Source organism: Phalacrocorax carbo (genome assembly GCF_963921805.1).
Source record: "Phalacrocorax carbo chromosome W unlocalized genomic scaffold, bPhaCar2.1 SUPER_W_unloc_1, whole genome shotgun sequence".
NCBI classification, from domain to species: domain Eukaryota; kingdom Metazoa; phylum Chordata; class Aves; order Suliformes; family Phalacrocoracidae; genus Phalacrocorax; species Phalacrocorax carbo.
In genome coordinates, this window is record NW_026990243.1 from 2,289,762 (window position 1) to 2,306,870 (window position 17,109).

The 17,109-nt window shown below is 42.6% G+C and overlaps 1 protein-coding gene across 1 annotated transcript in view; it reads right to left on the reverse strand.

The window, feature by feature from the left end:
• LOC135310807 (BDNF/NT-3 growth factors receptor-like) overlaps nt 1-17,109 on the reverse strand; it is a 203,471-nt gene that overhangs the window by 41,024 nt on the left and 145,338 nt on the right. Inside the window, exon 13 of the mRNA XM_064439796.1 lies at nt 10,056-10,228. Within this exon, the coding sequence (XP_064295866.1) occupies nt 10,056-10,228 (173 nt within the window). The remainder of the gene's footprint in view (nt 1-10,055; nt 10,229-17,109) is intronic.

The following is a 17,109-nucleotide window of genomic DNA, read 5'->3' on the forward strand; positions in this document are numbered from 1 at the left end:
GCGGTAGGGTTAGCCTTGAGGGCACTCTGATGGGTGCCAGATATTGGAAAACGAGAATCATCATTTGCTGCCATTTGTTAGGGACCTCAGGAAAAATATGTACAATTTCTAGATTGTTTACAGACTGCTATACAGAGACAAAGTCTTCTGAAGCAGCAGAATTATTAAAGTTTCAGCTCGCCATTGAGAATGCAAACACTGACTATAAACGGGCTACTGATCCTATTTGCAATCAAGCAAAAACCTTGAATGATCTTATTAAAGCATGCCAAAATGTAGGTTCTGAGCAACATAAGGCAGATATGTTAGCTGCTGCCTTAGCTCAACAGTTGGTGGTCGCAAAAGCTGCTACTAAGTGTTTCTCCTGTGGTCAGGAGGGACATGTAAAGAAGGATTGCCCAAAAACAAAAAAAAGGAGGACGAGGTCAAGGAGAACAGGGAAAGCAACTTACTCGGCTATGCCCTCGTTGTCAAAAAGGATACCATTGGGCTAATCAGTGTCGTTCTAAGTTTGACAAACAGGGCAATCCCCTCCCTGGAAGTGCATCAGGAAATGAGAGGAGGGGCACGAGGTCCGGCACCCCGAGAATGCACAACAGGACCCAGCTTCCACTGGCGCAGTCCTTGACATGGCCGGCACATATAAGCGAGATGAGCACCAGCAACCTACAACAGTCAGGTCTCTCAAACCAGCCATAGCAGGCAGCGCCGGGTTGGACCTGGCCACCAGTCAATCCACAGTAATTCGAGATCAATCTGTACATTTACTGGCAATAGGAGTGTATGGTCCTTTACCTAAGGGTTTATGTGCCTTATTGCTTGGTCGTTCATCTACTTCCAGAGTAGGCCTATTTGTTTTGCCCGGGGTCATAGATTCTGACTATACAGGAGAGATAAAAATCATGGTCTGGACACCTACACCACTTTGCACTATACCTGCAGGGGAGCAAATTGCACAGTTACTCCTACTGCCCAACACACAGATACAAGCTGGAAACCCCACCCATGCTGGCAAAAGGGGATCCACTGGGTTTGGAAGCACAGGTTTGCCTCGCATTTTTTGGCCACATAAAATTACCACGGGACAACCGCTGTTGACTTGTAGGATAAACAGTCGGGTGTTCACGGGTCTAGCAGACACTGGAGTGGATGTTTCTATAATTCAATGGTCAGATTGGCCGCAGGAATGGCCATTAGTACAGGCGTTTGCTGCTGTTACTGGAATTGGAGGAACACAAATACCTTGGCAAAGTATGCAGTCCTTGACAGTAGAAGGTCCTGAAAACAAACAAGCGGTTTTAAAACCTTATGTTTTGACTGTGCCATGTACTCTATGGGGTCGTGATCTCTTGCAACAATGGAACATAGCAATAATGACACATTTTTAATGCGGGCCACTGACATTCAGCTGCGACCCAAGCTGGCTTGGCTGACAGACAAGCCGGTATGGGTAGACCAGTGGCCTTTGAAAGGTGAGCGGCTAGAAAGGGCTCATGAATTAGTGCAAGAGCAATTGAAATTAGGTCATATTGTCCCTTCCACGAGCCCTTGGAATACCCCTATATTTGTTATTCCTAAAAAGTCTGGTAAATAGAGATTGTTGCAAGACCTCCGAGCTATTAATACAGTGATGGGACCTATGGGGTCTCTACAACCAGGAACTCCAAATCCAACTATTATTCTGGATAATTGGCATTTGAAGGTTACTGATTTGAAAGATTGCTTTTTTACTATTCATTTACATCCTGATGATTGTATTCATTTTGTCTTTTCGGTTCCTGTGATTAATAATGATCGACCTATGCAGCGGTTTCATTGGGTAGTTCTACCGCAAGGGATGAAAAACAGCCCAACAATATGTCAAGTGGTGGTCAGCGAAGCCTTGTCGAATATTTGCAGACTGTATAATAACATTGTGTTATATCATTATATGGACAATATTTTATTAGCTGTTGAAACTGAATCACTTCTTTCCCAAGTTTTTGAAGGTGTAGTAACTGAGCTTCAGTGATATGGCCTCCAAATTGCAACAGAAAAGGTGCAATCAGTTCTTCCATGGGAATACTTCAGTTGGAAATTTCTTGATTTGTGTGTATATCCACAGTCGGTCCGACTTGCTATCACAGTGAGTACTTTGAATGATTTACAAAAGCTGTTGGGAACAATTAACTGGTTTCGACCTCTGTTAGGTATAACAACACATGGACTGTCACCTCTGTTTTCTTTACTGAAAGGGAATCCTGAGCTAACTTCTCATAGACGATTGACAGAAGGCGTTCAGTCAGTGCTTCAAACAGTGACAGATAAAATTATTTCCACATTCGCTCACCGAATTTCCCTCCAGTTGTCAGTTCAATCGTTTGTCATTTATCATTCTTTTCAACCGCATGCTCTTCTAAGCCAATGGGATGAAAAAGCGCAGAAGGAAGAAGATGCTTTGCGCATTTTAGAATGGCTATTTCTACCACATTCTTTTGCCAAGGCATTAACCACTGCCCTAGAGATGATTGCCAGGCTTGTTTCACAAGGTCGTTTGAAATGTCAACAAATAACAGGATGAGATCCTGTCTTTATCCATTTACCATTAACAAAAGAAGAGTTTCATACTGTGTTGTGTAAAAGTTTAACTTTTCAGGCTTCCTTGGCTGATTATACTAATGTTGTTTTGCATTCTCTGCCACGTCATCATTTATTAGGTCCTTTACACTGCTTACCTCTCCAACCACGATCCTTGTTGAGTTCTGTTCCTTTGCAAAATGCACATACTGTATTTATGGTTCTGGTAAAACAGGTAAGGCTGCAGTTGTTTGGCGACAGACTGTGCAGAATGGGCCTCAGATGTTTTGCATCTATCTGGGGGTCTACACAAATTGTGGAATTAGCTGCAGCAGTTCATGCTTTTGAATTATTTTCCAGGGAACCTCTTAATATAGTCACAGATTCTGCATACGTCACAGGTATTATTCAGCGTTTAGAATCTGCTTTTATATGGGAGGTGGACAACAAACAGTTGTTTTGAAAACGAGACAACATTTCTATTTTGTCATCCATATTCGATCTCACACTAACCTACCAGGACCTCTTCCTGAAGGTAATGCAATATCAGATCAATTTACAATGGCTGCATTTTCTCCTCGGTGTTTTGAGCAGGCCAAATTAGCTCATGAATTTTTTCATCAAAATGCACATTCCTTACAGAAACACTTTTCTCTAACAACTGAACAAGCTCAGGACATAATTCGGGCATGCCCGGATTGTCAGCAGCTTTCTCCATTACCTGTTTTGCCTGGAACTAATCCTAGAAGTTTAAATGCAAATGACTTGTGCCAATCAGATGTCACACACATTTCTTCCTTTGGACAACTTAAGTATGTCCACGTTTCTATCAACACCTTCTCTGGGTTTTTAACAGCCACTGCTCATTCTGGGGATCAGGCCTGGGATGTTGTGAAACATTTTTTGTGATGTTTTGCAACCATGGGGGTTCTCCAGAAGATAACGACAGACAATGCACCAGCTTATGTTTCTCGCCATTTTCTCTTATTTTTGCAGGATTGAGGAATTGAACACATTACTGGAATCCCACATTCTCCAACTGGTCAGGCAATTATAGAATGCACCCACCATTCTTTGAAATCTCTTACTGATAAACAAAAAAGGGGGTAATCTGATAGGGACAACACCACAGGAAGTATTGGACAAAGCTACTTACATTTTAAATTTTCTTAATCTATCTGGGTCTAAACAATATAGTTCCATGGTAGATAGACATTTTAGAGCTGAGGAATCCTTTACTGTGAGGCCCCAGGTGTTTTACAAGAATTTGGAATCTGGTCAATGGGTGGGACAAGTACCTCTGCTTACCTGAGGACAGGGATATGCTTGTGTTTCTCTTCCTTCAGGTCCTTACTGGATCCCTGTGAGAAATGTAAAGCCAGCCCAAGTGAAAACGCATGCTGAGGATGAGCAGGATTTGTGTATCTTTTAGTAATGTACAAAATAAGTCTTATCTTTTTCCTCTTCGGCAGCGTTCAGGATTATGGTTACCGGTGAATTTAACAAGATCATGGGAAGGTGAAGGTGGCTTGGCTCAATTTGCTAGAATTTTAGAGCAAGAAGTAAGTGAGACAAAAAGAACTACTAGATGGTTTTTAGGATGGTTGATATTTGCAATAATTTCTGCGATTATTATTATAGCCTTGGCTGCTACGGCAGTGGCCTCACTTACACAGTCTGTTAAAACTGCACACGTAGTTGAAGAAGCCTTGACAATTGTCACTAAAGAATTTCAAATACAAGAAAAAATCAATGAAGAGGTTTTATTTCGATTGTAGGCCTTAGAAGCCACAGTGATGTGGCTGGGAGATCGGCAGGAGGCACTCAAAACCTGAGTAAACCTGCAATGTGATTGGGAACATAAACATAGAACTTTGTGTCATGCCTCTCCTGTGGAATAGTACTCAGCATAGCTGGGATTTTGTGAAACAACATTTACGGGGGCGTTTGACTTATCTCTTCAGCATAACATTCAATCTCTGCATGATCAATTAAATGACCAATTTAAGAAACTGCAAGACCTAACAAGTGAAAGTGTGCTTCAAACATTAAGGGATGATTTGTCATGGCTAAATCCAAAAACATGGTTTAGTGGATTAAATCTTTGAATGTGAGTATTTATTGGTATAGGTGCTGTGTTGTTTTTCTTGTTCTTAGTGTTTTTACAGATTCTATGGTCAGCTATCTGACGAGTGCAAAAAGTAGAAGCCCACGTTACAGCCACACTGTTAATCAACGGATTGGTCATAAACAAAAAAGGGGGAGATGTGAAGAGCAACATCTTGTTTAATAAAAACAGCATGAGAAATATGCGGCTTCGGCCTGTTTGCTGAAACGGCCAAGGATGATGGATCAAAGAAAAGGCATGTACAAAGCAAGCTCTGCATGTTCCAGCAGTTTGCAAACAACAGGTGGCTGGCTAAATTCCAGAGATAAGGAGCTGAGAAACAAGAGTCAGGCGCCTGCCAGAAGGAACAGAAAATATAAGCATCGAGTTATACTGGGAACATGAATCAGGTGGTGACTGGGGAGTAAAGGGGCCTCCCCTTTACAGAAATGCTATATATAATTAGAGAATTTTATAATAAAGTGATTCTGTGCCTACACCCTACAGAGTCCATGTCCGTCATATACCACACTTTGTACTCGACACTGGTAAGGCTGCACCTCAAATACTGTGTTCAGTTTTGGGCCCCTCACTACAAGATATTGAGGTGCTGGAGTGCATCCAAAGAAGAGCAATGAAGCTGGTGAAGGGTCTAGAGCACAAGTCTTATGAGGAGCGGCTGAGGGAGCTGGGGTTGTTTAGCCTGAAGAACAGGAGGCTCAGGGGAGACCTTATTGCTCTCTACAGCTACCTGAAAGGAGGTCATAGTGACGTGGGGGTCGGTCTCTTCTCCGAAGTAGCAAGTGATAGGACAAGAAGAAATGGCCTCAAGTCGCACCAGAGGAGGTTTAGATTGGATATTAGGAAAAATTTCTTCTTCTTTTGTCAAATATTGGAACAGACTGCCCAGGGAAGAAGTGGTTGACTCACTACCCCTAGAGGTATTTAAAAGCCATGTAGAGGTGGTGCTTAGAGACATGGTTTAGTGGTGGACTTGGTAGTGCTAGGTTAACAGTTGGACTTGAGCTGAAGGGTCTTTTCCAATCTAAACAATTCTATGACTCTACGCCTACATGTACCTTTTTATGGTAAGCATTACTAGCCAGCACTTAGCCAATTAATGAGGTCATCTGACAGTTGTTCCTCATTTGATACACCCTATAATATTCTGAATAGCCCTTTTTATCCATCCCATTCTTCTGGTTTTACAGAAGCCTGTTTTTATTCCATTCCAGCAGACTAATCTTTCAGAGACCACCTCTGCCCTTCTCTCCTGAACTTTTTTTTAAAAATACCCTAGAACTGATTTTTGTTTTTTCTCAAAAGTCATTCATTTCCTACAAAGAGGAGTTTCAGAGTCACCTTTCTAACCAATAGAGGTGAAGTGTAGCCTTAATTTGTCCCTTGGGGAAGGGCATAGGTGTTTGGAAGAGTTGCAAATTAATCAAAATCTGTGAGAGCAAATCTGACACTACGTATTAGAAATATGATATTAAAATTTCCCCAGGGGAAGAGCTTCCTGAGGAAAGGGACAGGTGAAAGAGCATGTGTAGCATTGCTGGGATTGCATCTGATACTAGGCAAAGATGTTAAGTGCACTTGTTCTGTCACAGGCAGCCATAAAATTGTTGGGGGGGGGAATAAAAGGGAAGATATGAAATTCCCAACCAAGACTCACAGGCAAATTCCTTTTGAAAAGCATTGTACCTCTTCATTGCACTGATTTTTTTAAATGACCTTTCTCAAGCATGAAGCTCTGCATCTGCTAAATTAGAGCCCTCTTCATCTTTCACTAGCTTTCTTGAGGAGATGGTCTATATCTAATGAAACTTTTGGATTATTTTAATGGATCTTGCTTATCTTCTTGGTGCTGGTTGTAAATTAGGAGCTCCTCAGTAGCTGCAATAGCCAGTAACATTGACAGATTCCTTTGGCTACACAACAGTCTCTGCTAGCCAGAACAAGCACAGAGCAGGTGTGACTTTGAGGCTGTAGTCCTACATCTGAAACAGCCCTTGGCTCCACACAGGCAGCAAGCACCTTTGGATTAAATTTCAGATTCATTTTTCCCTGACAGCCATTGGTGGCACTGCAGGGTAAGAAATACAGGTTTTTACAGCCTGTTTTCAAGCCATGGCAAATCTGAGAGGAATAACAAATTGCAGCTTACGTTAAAGAGTTTGTCTCAGTATAATCACTTTACATTCGAAGGACAAGGGCTGATTAATAATTTTTAAAAAAGAAGAACTAATGTAGGAAATATACTCTCTGCTAAACTACCTTTCTGTACAACAATTCAAAACCAGAGTTAGGAGATAAAAAAAGGCCAATCAAAAAGAATCAAAGAAAAAGCATTTTTCATTATGACAATGAATCAGCTGCAAATTTGACTTGTTCTAATGGAAATTTGGTGCTCTGAAAAAGCACTTGTCTGACATCTTTGAAAATTGAAGCTCTCTTCTGTTCCTCAGCAGAGGTCCAAGGAGGTAAATGTAAATGTCCCAATGTCACCCTAACAATATACTTAAATCCTCTGCCAGAGAGATAATCATCCCAGGAAAAGTAGTCTTTTCTCTGCATCCTCAGTTCAGCCCCTGGTCTCCTTGTCAACCCTGCCAGCTCTGCTAATAAGGGAAGATGCTAGCTGATGCCTTTTGCTTTTATGATGTGGCTATTTGTTCACTGGAGATTAGAAGGACATCAAACTCATTTCACAAGGCTATCAAAAATGGCAACACCACCAGTCACATACAAAATCCAAACCCATTTCAAGGGACATTAGTTTGATTGCTTTACAGCTTTGTCAGTAACATGCATGACACATATATCTTTCCAAAATGGTGGTGTCCCCTAGTTATCCTTAGGCAGAAGAGGTCTCAGGACATTGAAATGCCTTTATGATACCCTGTAGTGGTTTAACCCCAGCCGGCAACTAAGCACCACACAGCTGCTCGCTCACTCCCCCCCCAGCGGGATGCGGGGAGAGAATCGGAAGGCTGAAAGTGAGAAAATTCGTGGGTTGAGATAAAAACAGTTTAATAATTTAAATGAAATAAAATAATAATAATAAATTTTAACGAGAAGGAAAATAAGAAAGAGAGAAATAAAACCCAGAAAAGACAAGTGATGCAAATGAAAACAATTGCTTACCGCCAACTGACCAATATCCAGCCAGTCCCTGAGCAGCGCCCCTGCCACCAACCTCCCCCCCTAGTTTTATTCCTGAGCATGTGTACTGTGTCAAGGTTTGGGGGGGGATGGGACTAAAGGGGCGGCTTCTGTGAAAAGCTGCCAGAAGCTTCCCCTGTATCCGATAGAGCCAGTGCCGGCCGGCTCTAAGACAGACATGCCACTGGCCAAGGCCAAGCCAATCAGAAACAGTGGTAGCGCCCCTGTGATAACATATTTAAGAGGGGAAAGAAAAAAAAAAACCACAACCCCGAAACCTTGTGCAACTGCAGCCAGAGAGAGGAGTGAGACTACGTGAGAGGAACAGCCCTGCAGACACCAAGGTCAGTGAAGAAAGAGGGGGAGGAGGTGCTACAGGCACTGGAGCAGAGATACCCCTGCAGCCTGTGGTGAAGACCATGGTGAGGCAGGCTGTCCTCCTGCAGCCCATGGAGGTTAACAGTGGAGCAGATATCCATCTGCAGCCTGTGGAGGACCTCATGCCGGAGCAGGTGGATGTGCCCTGAAGGAGGCTGCGACCCCATGGGAAGCCCATGCTGGAGCAGGCACCTGGCAGGACCTGCGGACTCATGGTGACAGGAGCCCACGCTGGAGCAGGTTTTCTGGCAGGACTTGTGACCCTGCAGGGGACACACGCTGGAGCATTTCATGAAGAACTGTATCCCATGGGAAGGACCCACGTTGGAAAAGTTCATGGAGGACTGTCTCCTGTGGGAGGGACCCCACGCTGGAGCAGGGGAAGAGCATGATAAGTTCTCCCCTGAGGAGGAAGGTGTGTCAGAGACAACATGTGATGAATTGACTGCAACCCCCGTTTCCCTTCCCCCCCATGCCGCTCAGCTGGAGGAAGTAGAAACTTTGGGAGTAAAGTTAAGCCTGGGAAGAAGGGGGGGGAGGCATTTTAAGACTTAGTTTTTATTTTCTCATTACCTTACTCTGATTTGATTGGTAATAAATTAAACTAATTTCCCCAAGTCGAGTCTGTTTGCCTGTGACAGTAGTTGGTGAACAGTAGCTCCCTGTCCTTATCTCAGCCCACCAATCTTTCATTATATTTTCTCTCCCCTGTCCAGCTGAGGAGGGGAGTGATAGAGTGGCTTTGGTGGGCACCTGGTGTCCAGCCAGGGTCAACCCACCACTGCATGATGTCATATGGTATGGAATATCCCTTTGGTCAGTTGGGGTCAGCTGTCCTGGCTGTGTCCCCTCCCAACTTCTTGTGCGCCCCCAGCTTACTTGCTGGTGGGGTAGTGTGAGAAGCAGAAAAGGCTTTGACTTGATGTAAGCACTGCTCAGCAGTAACTAAAACATCCCTGTATTATCAGTTCTGTTTTCAGCACAAATACAAAACATAGCCCCCTACTAGCTACTATGAAGAAAATTAACTCTATCCCAGCCAAAACCAGCCCATACTCTTTGATGGAAATGGCATAGGAGACCTTGAATGAACAGTCCCTTACGCAAATGTTTTTTAAGCAGGTGCTAATGTTGTCTCTTAACTGTTTATTTTTATGTCAACAAGTGCAGGCTAGAAGAAATTGTACATGCACAAGGACACTGGACATAACTTACTGGTTCATGAGTTTTATATTCTTGTGAAACTTATGTATCACCTATTTATTTATGACTGCTTCATTACCAAATTTCAATTTCAGATGTGCTTTCCTGAATAGCGCTTAAAAAAAAAAAAGCTCTAAACTAGCCCCCAAGATGTAGCAATTTCCATTGCACTGAAGTTTCCAAGGCTCAAAGTTTTCTTCTGGCAGATTAATGGTACCCTTTCAAAACAGAGGAGGGAAGCAGATTCTCAAAAGCTTTTAGGCAACTGCAGATAGAGATAGGTGCTGAGTGGGATCTTCCCAAGTGCTAGCAGAAAAGAGGCAAGGAAACAATTGCTACTGCAAGTTTTATAAACAGCCATTTCAGAATATGCTGAAATATACTGAAAACACTATTCCTTTGGTTCCCATTCTTTTGGTGGAAAGTGTAAGGATTAACTTAACAGTACTTCCAAATAGGTAAAGAAACAATAAATCCCACATCACAGTACAAAAGATGAATCAGCAGAGCGTTGCACAGATTTTTCACTCTTAGGTGTCCACATTTTTCAGTGAGAGCAGTTAATTTGGCATTAAGTATCAGCAATGTCTACCTTCTCTGCTCACTTCTGACTTTCCGGCACAACACATGTTGGTGGATTTACCTGAGGAATTTGTTAAGATCTCCGTTCTTCATATACTCAAAGACCATGATGAGTGGATCACCCTCGACACAGATGCCATAGAACTTGACAACGTGCTCATGACGCAGGTTAGTCAGCAGCTCTGCCTCACGGTGGAAGTCCTTGCGGGCATTGTCACTGCCATCCTTCAGTGTCTGGTGGAGGAAAGGCATATATAAGGAAGGGGAGATGTTCGCAGATGTGGCAAGGCACTGTGAGGGTAAGATAAGGACACTACTGTGTAAAGGATGGAGAAAATACATTCTTAGTAACTGTTTTAGCAATGTAGATGTGATGCAATTACAATTAAATAACAGTGGTACAATTTTCATTCCCCTGCCGCACATCATCCCATACAACGATTTTTATTGTAAGAGGATGCAGGAATACTCATGATCTTACTGTGCCAAGTGTTTCCCAAAAACAGAACAAAGAAATTAATCTTATCTGAAAAACATACTAGTACACAGCTGATCTATGGCCTTTAACATTTAACTCAAGCAAATCTCTGGTATCCTATTAGTATTTACCTTTGTTGTAAGTTCCTTAAAGTAAAACTTTGTTTGTTTAAAATACTTAGCAGGAATGTAGATGCATTTTTTTATTTATTATTAACATTGTTGCTGATGTCAGCCCCTACAGTGTGCTATACATTAGGTAGATTTATAGAAGGGTACACCCCTGGACCAGACCAGAACTTACAACCTGAGACCTCAGCCAGAAACTCCTCTGGAATCCAGTAAATCTACTCATATGCATAAGCAACTGAAGGATCAATCTTAAATTGATGGACAGAGAGGAAGTAGAAGCAGAACAGAATTTGGGGGGGTGTAATTTTATTTTTTTCCCCATTTATATACCTTTAAAATCTTGCATATTTTCATTTTACAGGAAATATATTAACACTGGATCAAATGGGAGGCTTAAATGTTGTATAATGAAATAATGCTAATTTAGTTCACACACAGGAAGTTTTAGATCTCTCCTCAAGAACTATGCTTCATGACAAGGAAATACTTTCATGCACCAAAAAACCCCAATTCTGACACTAGTTAAGTAAGGAATAATCATAAATAGCACCTTCAAAGGGTACAGTGGTTACACTATATTAATTCAAATAATGTTTTTAAAATAGTAAGAGAATGGTAACAGGTTACCAGTGCTCACAAACTGTTATTCACAAAAAGTGAAGGCTGGGCTCTCTACCTCTGTACTTTAACTACAATTAGACTCAATGCGAAGGAAGATGAGACAAAAAAAAGTAGCTGCTGTGTTTTTTTCTGGTCATCTAGTTTCATTATTTTCTATCCCAAATTCATATATAGAATGCGGGACCAACCACAGTCATGAGAACAGACACAGAACAAGTTGATACAATGCAATGGTTCTGCCAACAAACCCAGTTCTTAGCTGTAACAAATTCATGGTTTGTTCAAGGTTTTTCTTCAACTGACACAATTCTATCCAGTTTTCTAGTATTATATGTATGCATGTGTGAATGAGGGGCTAAAAGACAGCTGTCAGAGAAAATGCTTTACTTATGAAAGTGCAACATAGGTCTCCAAAAACGAACAGTTACGCTAATAAGGTCCAGATGATGGGACAAGGAGCAGGGCAGACTGAACAGCCATCTACAAAGATGAGGGTTTTTTCCCCTGTGGATTTCAGGCTCTATAGATCCCAGAGGCAATAAAAATCTGTCATGCCACAAACACCCCATCTCTGAGGGTCCCTCCTGTGTTTTCTGGCCCAGAGCTCCTCTTCCACAAGTTTTACCAATAATGATGCAATACGGATTTTGGCTGCTTCACGAGCTGTGATACAGCACACAGAGCTATATCCTCCAAGGTGGATATCATATCATCTCCCCACACAGTCATATCTGAACTAGGTGAGAACTGAATTGGAACATGTCTGCCAACCTTTTCAAACTCTGGGATGATGCTTTAACATGATATGGGCACCAACCCACAGTCCAATCTACATTATATAATGGAATCACCATTGAGAATTCTGTTGCCAATTGAGTTTGCTCTACTGTTTTCATGTATAAAGCAATTGGACTGTAATTCTTCTCAGTAACAGAACTAGAAAAGCAATTCATATAAAAAACATTTTGAAATAATAGCAACCTGGAGGAAAAAATTGACAGGGAGAAGCATAGGCTCATACTCTTTCCAACATGCTCTTTCCCTGGAAAGAGTAAAAATGCTGAAAACTTTGTCCTGGCATATTGTATATTTCAGAAAGCGCTTTTTATCTCGCAGATACAGCAAAATTATCATATGACAGAGCAGTTGCCATGGCAGCTACACATTTTCTGTCAAACAGCAAAATGCAGAAAGGCGTAAAACCCAGACAGGGTTTCTGCTACCAAGGGGCGACTGAAATTTCTGTTACCCAACATTGCCAAGTCCCTTTTCATTATTTCATGCAGCACACAGAATGGACAGAATGCATGAGAGAGAGCTTACATAGTCAGGCAAGGAGGAAAGTGAAAAGAACAAAAATTAATAAGTACACAGAATTTACATAGAAATGACAGAGCAATGCATTTAGCATGTCCTCAGTGCAAGGGAAAAACAAACCAAAAGAGCACAAGAGAGATAAAAGTATATGAATTTTATTTATTTATTTATTGTTACAATTACTGACAAGTAAACCAAAGCTTTAGCATGCAAAGCACTCTCAGCAGTCCATGGGAGTTTTGCCCGAATAGGAACCGAGAGACAACTCCATGTACATACAACCCTACTTGGCCAGCAGCTAAGGAGGAGAGGCATGCTCCCTTGGGCAACAGAGGGACTCCCTGGCTGTTACAGGAGCTCCACAACCACTGAAATCAGCCTTTTAACACATAACAGATAGACCACCACCCAACACTTATTCTCCTCTATGGGGTCTTTGTCCAGGTATCCCCTTAGAAACTGGTCTCTGCAGATCTGTGCTCCATAGGAAGTGCAAACCTGTAGCACCTCAATCCACCCCTACACCACTGAGCTGCATCTACCAGCAAGTCAGAGAAAGAACAGGGGAATCTGGCTCTCAACAGCATCAGTATGACTTGGTAATGAAATTATCAGGATACCTTTCCTTTACACTCTTTCAGACTTTCACTGTGACATCCTAAACTGCTGCTCCCCATCACCGTACAATAGCTAAGCTCAACAAATGAGGGGTGGTTTTGACCCTTATCTGAACTAAGAAGTTCTGAAGAGCTGGAAACCTTTAGTTTTCCTCTGCAGGTGCCGTGGAAATGTTCTTCATCTTGTACAGGCAGCACTCTACTAGATTTTTTTTCTGGAACTCTTAGCTCCTGTATAATTTGCTGCAGCAAATGTCAGTATTTCAGATATTTTGATGCATTTTGAGTCAGATGAAGTAGCTCCTGTGAGGTTCACTGACAGGGTTTTTAGCATGCTTGTTCAAGGCTGCCACAGTTGCCCAGCAACCAGCAGGCAAAAATTGACAGGCACCCTGATGAATAAAAAGAAATTCTGATGAATCTCACACAGGTGACACAATGCTTCCCCCGGGTCAGCTCACTCAGCTTCTTTGCTGCCTAAATCCTCCTATTACTCACCAGTTATAGCTTTTTTTTGGCCATTGCACAGGGACATTTTTATTTTGGTTTCACTCAGGAGGCTGAAGCTCTCTAAAACATTTGCTGTTCATGGAGACAAACTACCCTCAGCTCCTGGCATTCAGGACTGCTCTTCTAGGATGAAAAATTTTCATATTTTCACTGGGCAAAACCCTGTGCCCAACAGGAGGACCTGGACACAGTCATCTGTCACACACTCTGAATGCCTGTGAGGTCCCATTGATATCCTGAAGAAAATAGAATTTTCCACTAAAGACATAACAATGGACCATGCGAGCCTGGAAAAACAGAATTTGGCAGCCAGAGAAGGGAGCTGAGAGATAGGGAAGCATTTGTTTTGCGCCTATATCCTTGAGGAGAGCTGAGAGACTGATCAAAGCAAACATCCCGCCTCAGAAGACACTGAAATCTGGGTGATAAAGTGTATAGTCAAGGAGGACAACTAATCGGGATGTAGATAAGAACTAAAATTAAGTGTCCTTCAGGTGAACTATCCTCATTATAATACTAAAAATCATGCTCATAGGCCAGAAAACCCTCTACTCAAATAAGCCCCATACTCTCTGAGCATGCATGGTAAATTCACAGGGAGCTGTACTTTCTAAGGTGAAATGAGAAAGAAATTAACCAATTATTATCTGAGACGTGAATATTAGGTGTTACTGACACATTTAACTGTATAAATGCCTCATAGTTTCTTGGTGGGGTGTGCTAGCTTTGTGGAGTTACCACCGAGCACCCATCTTTGCACAAAAATGGATTGAATAAAATACCTCTGCTCTGTGTGTAGTTTGGCATTTTACACACTGGGTGAACGAACCAGCTTTTTGGGACAACAGTTTTGGTGACCCAGATGGGAACACGCTGACAGCCTTGCCCGGATCGTCTCGCCGTACCTGACGAGGAGAAGCGGACCGACTGGACTCCAGCGCGCACCGACCTGTTGATCGGGGACTCCATCGGCCCCTCTCCTGCAGTCGGGCGGTGAGCAACACAACGGTGCAATGCTATTCAAAAGAGGTATTTTAAGGGGAAAAGGTGGAAGAGCGAGATCTTAAGGAAGCAGCTGGAGTTGGTTTTTATATTTGTTCTGCATAAGACACATCGGGAAAGATAGGCAGCAGCAGCAGCGTAGCTTCGTATCTACATGTTGCATTTGTATTTGTAATGTAGGGAGAAAATCCCTTGTTTTGCATGGGGAATTTGTAACGCAAGGAGAAAGTGCCTCATTTTCCATGGAATTTTGGAATTTGTTGTGTATGAAACGTTAGTTTGTTTTTCGGTACCGAATTGGTTTCCACTGCTTCCAGGAAGGCTCCTCCTTGTTCTCCCATAGGATGCTTCATAAAGAATTGGAGTAAATTTGGAGGGGACCCCATGACTAAGGATAAATTAAAACAGTATTGCAATCAATGGTGGCCACAATATCAATTGGAAGATGGTGAAATATGGCTTGAAAATGGGTCTTTGAAATATAACACTATATTACAGCTAATGTTGTTTTGTCGAAGAAATGAGAAATGGGATGAAATGCCATATGTGAATTTGTTCTTTATGTTAAGAGGTGACTGGGATAATAGAAAGAAATGTGGTCTGGTGGATTCGAAACACCAGAATGGAATTGTCACAGTTTTAGCTGGGATAGAGTTAATTTTCTTCAGTGCAGCTGGCATAGTGCTGTGCTTTGGACTTTGGCCGGGGGAGGCAGGCAGCAGTCATGGCTCGGGGACTGGCAGCGTCGGTCAGCAGGTGGTGAGCGGTTGCATCGCTTGTGTTTCTGGTTTTTTCCCTTTTTCCTTTTTCCTTTTTATTATATTATCATTATTGTTATTATCATAATCAATATTATAATTATTATTTTATTCTAATTATTAAACTGTTCTTATCTCAACCCACAAGTTTCTTTTTTTTGCTCTTGCTCTTCCGATTCTCTCCCCCATCCCACAGGGGTGGGGAGTGAGCAAGCAGCTGTGTGCTATTTAGTTGCTGACTGGGGCTGAACCACGACAGGAATATATTCTTTAACGGAGAAAAGGGAAAAAAGGAAAAAGAGAGTTTGTGATGTATTGACTGTGAGACAAAAAAAAAAGGTCAGAGGATATGGAGGAAGATACTCAGCTATTGGTAGCCCCTCCGAAACAACTAGGATTGGAGTCCATAAGTGAGGAGGAATGTAAACGTGCTCAAGTGACTTACAGCTGGGGTGTCAGAAAACACATCGGTCATACCAATTGTTGTTTGGTCTTGTGTGTTGGACAAGTAAAACATCTGTATTTAGATAACACAGGCCTGGGATAGGTTTAGAGGCAGCCTACTGAACATGCTTGAGATTCCTGCCCTGCTGTGGGAAAGATCAAAGCACAGGGGTAAATTATGCCTGCGTGAATCCCTGAAATACGGGCGAAAATGGCAGGTTCGTTGATCCCCTAGCAAGGACCGAACTCCATGATGCCTGCATCCCTGCTTGTGTGCCTTTGCCCGGGTGCTGCTTCAAGGATCCCCTGGTTGGCGAGGTAACAAAAATAAATTTTACTCTTTGCATTTCATCCATGGTTTTGTGATTGTTCCTGTGTCCTGCCTGTGCTGGCTCACACATGTGGCATAGTCGGCAGGATCCAGAAACACCCAGGCCATGGCTGGAAAAATGTCAGGGACTAGGGGGGCCGCAATAGTGACTCCCTGTATTCCGGATGGCCCAGTACTGAGCACTGGACCCCCGCGGCCACTTTCCTGGCTACATTGGCTCCACCGGAAGCATGGCCTGAAATAGATGACGGGGTGGAGGTTACCCCCCCAGACAATTGAAATGGCTATGTGCGGGTTGCCACAGAAAGCGGCATTGGATTCTTCTTGCAAGTTAGCGGAGATTGGGGTGGTGGTTAGTTACTGGTCTTAGAGCTCTTGACCGTGAAGTTGTTGCATTATGGAGTAAAATGAGAGAACTGGAAAAGGAAGTCAGGACTTTACAAGACACACAGGCGATCACACAAGAAGTAATTACTATTCAAGCAGAGCGGTGCCCGATAGGTTTGATTGGAATGTGCTAGATCAAATCTATAGCTGTTATTGCTGTTTAGCTATTAATGGGCAAGCTTCTGTGCTTGACATGGGGCTTGCTTGCCTTACTGTATGTTAGAATCTAGTGCTCATTAGTGGCTGCTTTTTTGCTTTCACTGCTTGCCGTACTGCTCTACTGCTGATCATCTGACTCTGCTGTGCCTAGGAACAGTTTGGTAACAGCAATGGCTCATGTGTGGGTTACGGGATCCAATCCCGACAGGGTAGCAGTAATGAGAAGTATCAAAATGTAGCTTTTGAGAGGAGCGCCTGCCTCACTAAAACCCTTGATTATACCAGATGCAACAGGTAATGCAGGTGCCCTAGCAAATACCTTGAGGGAAATTGGTGCTGCAGTTTCAGGACCATCTGTTC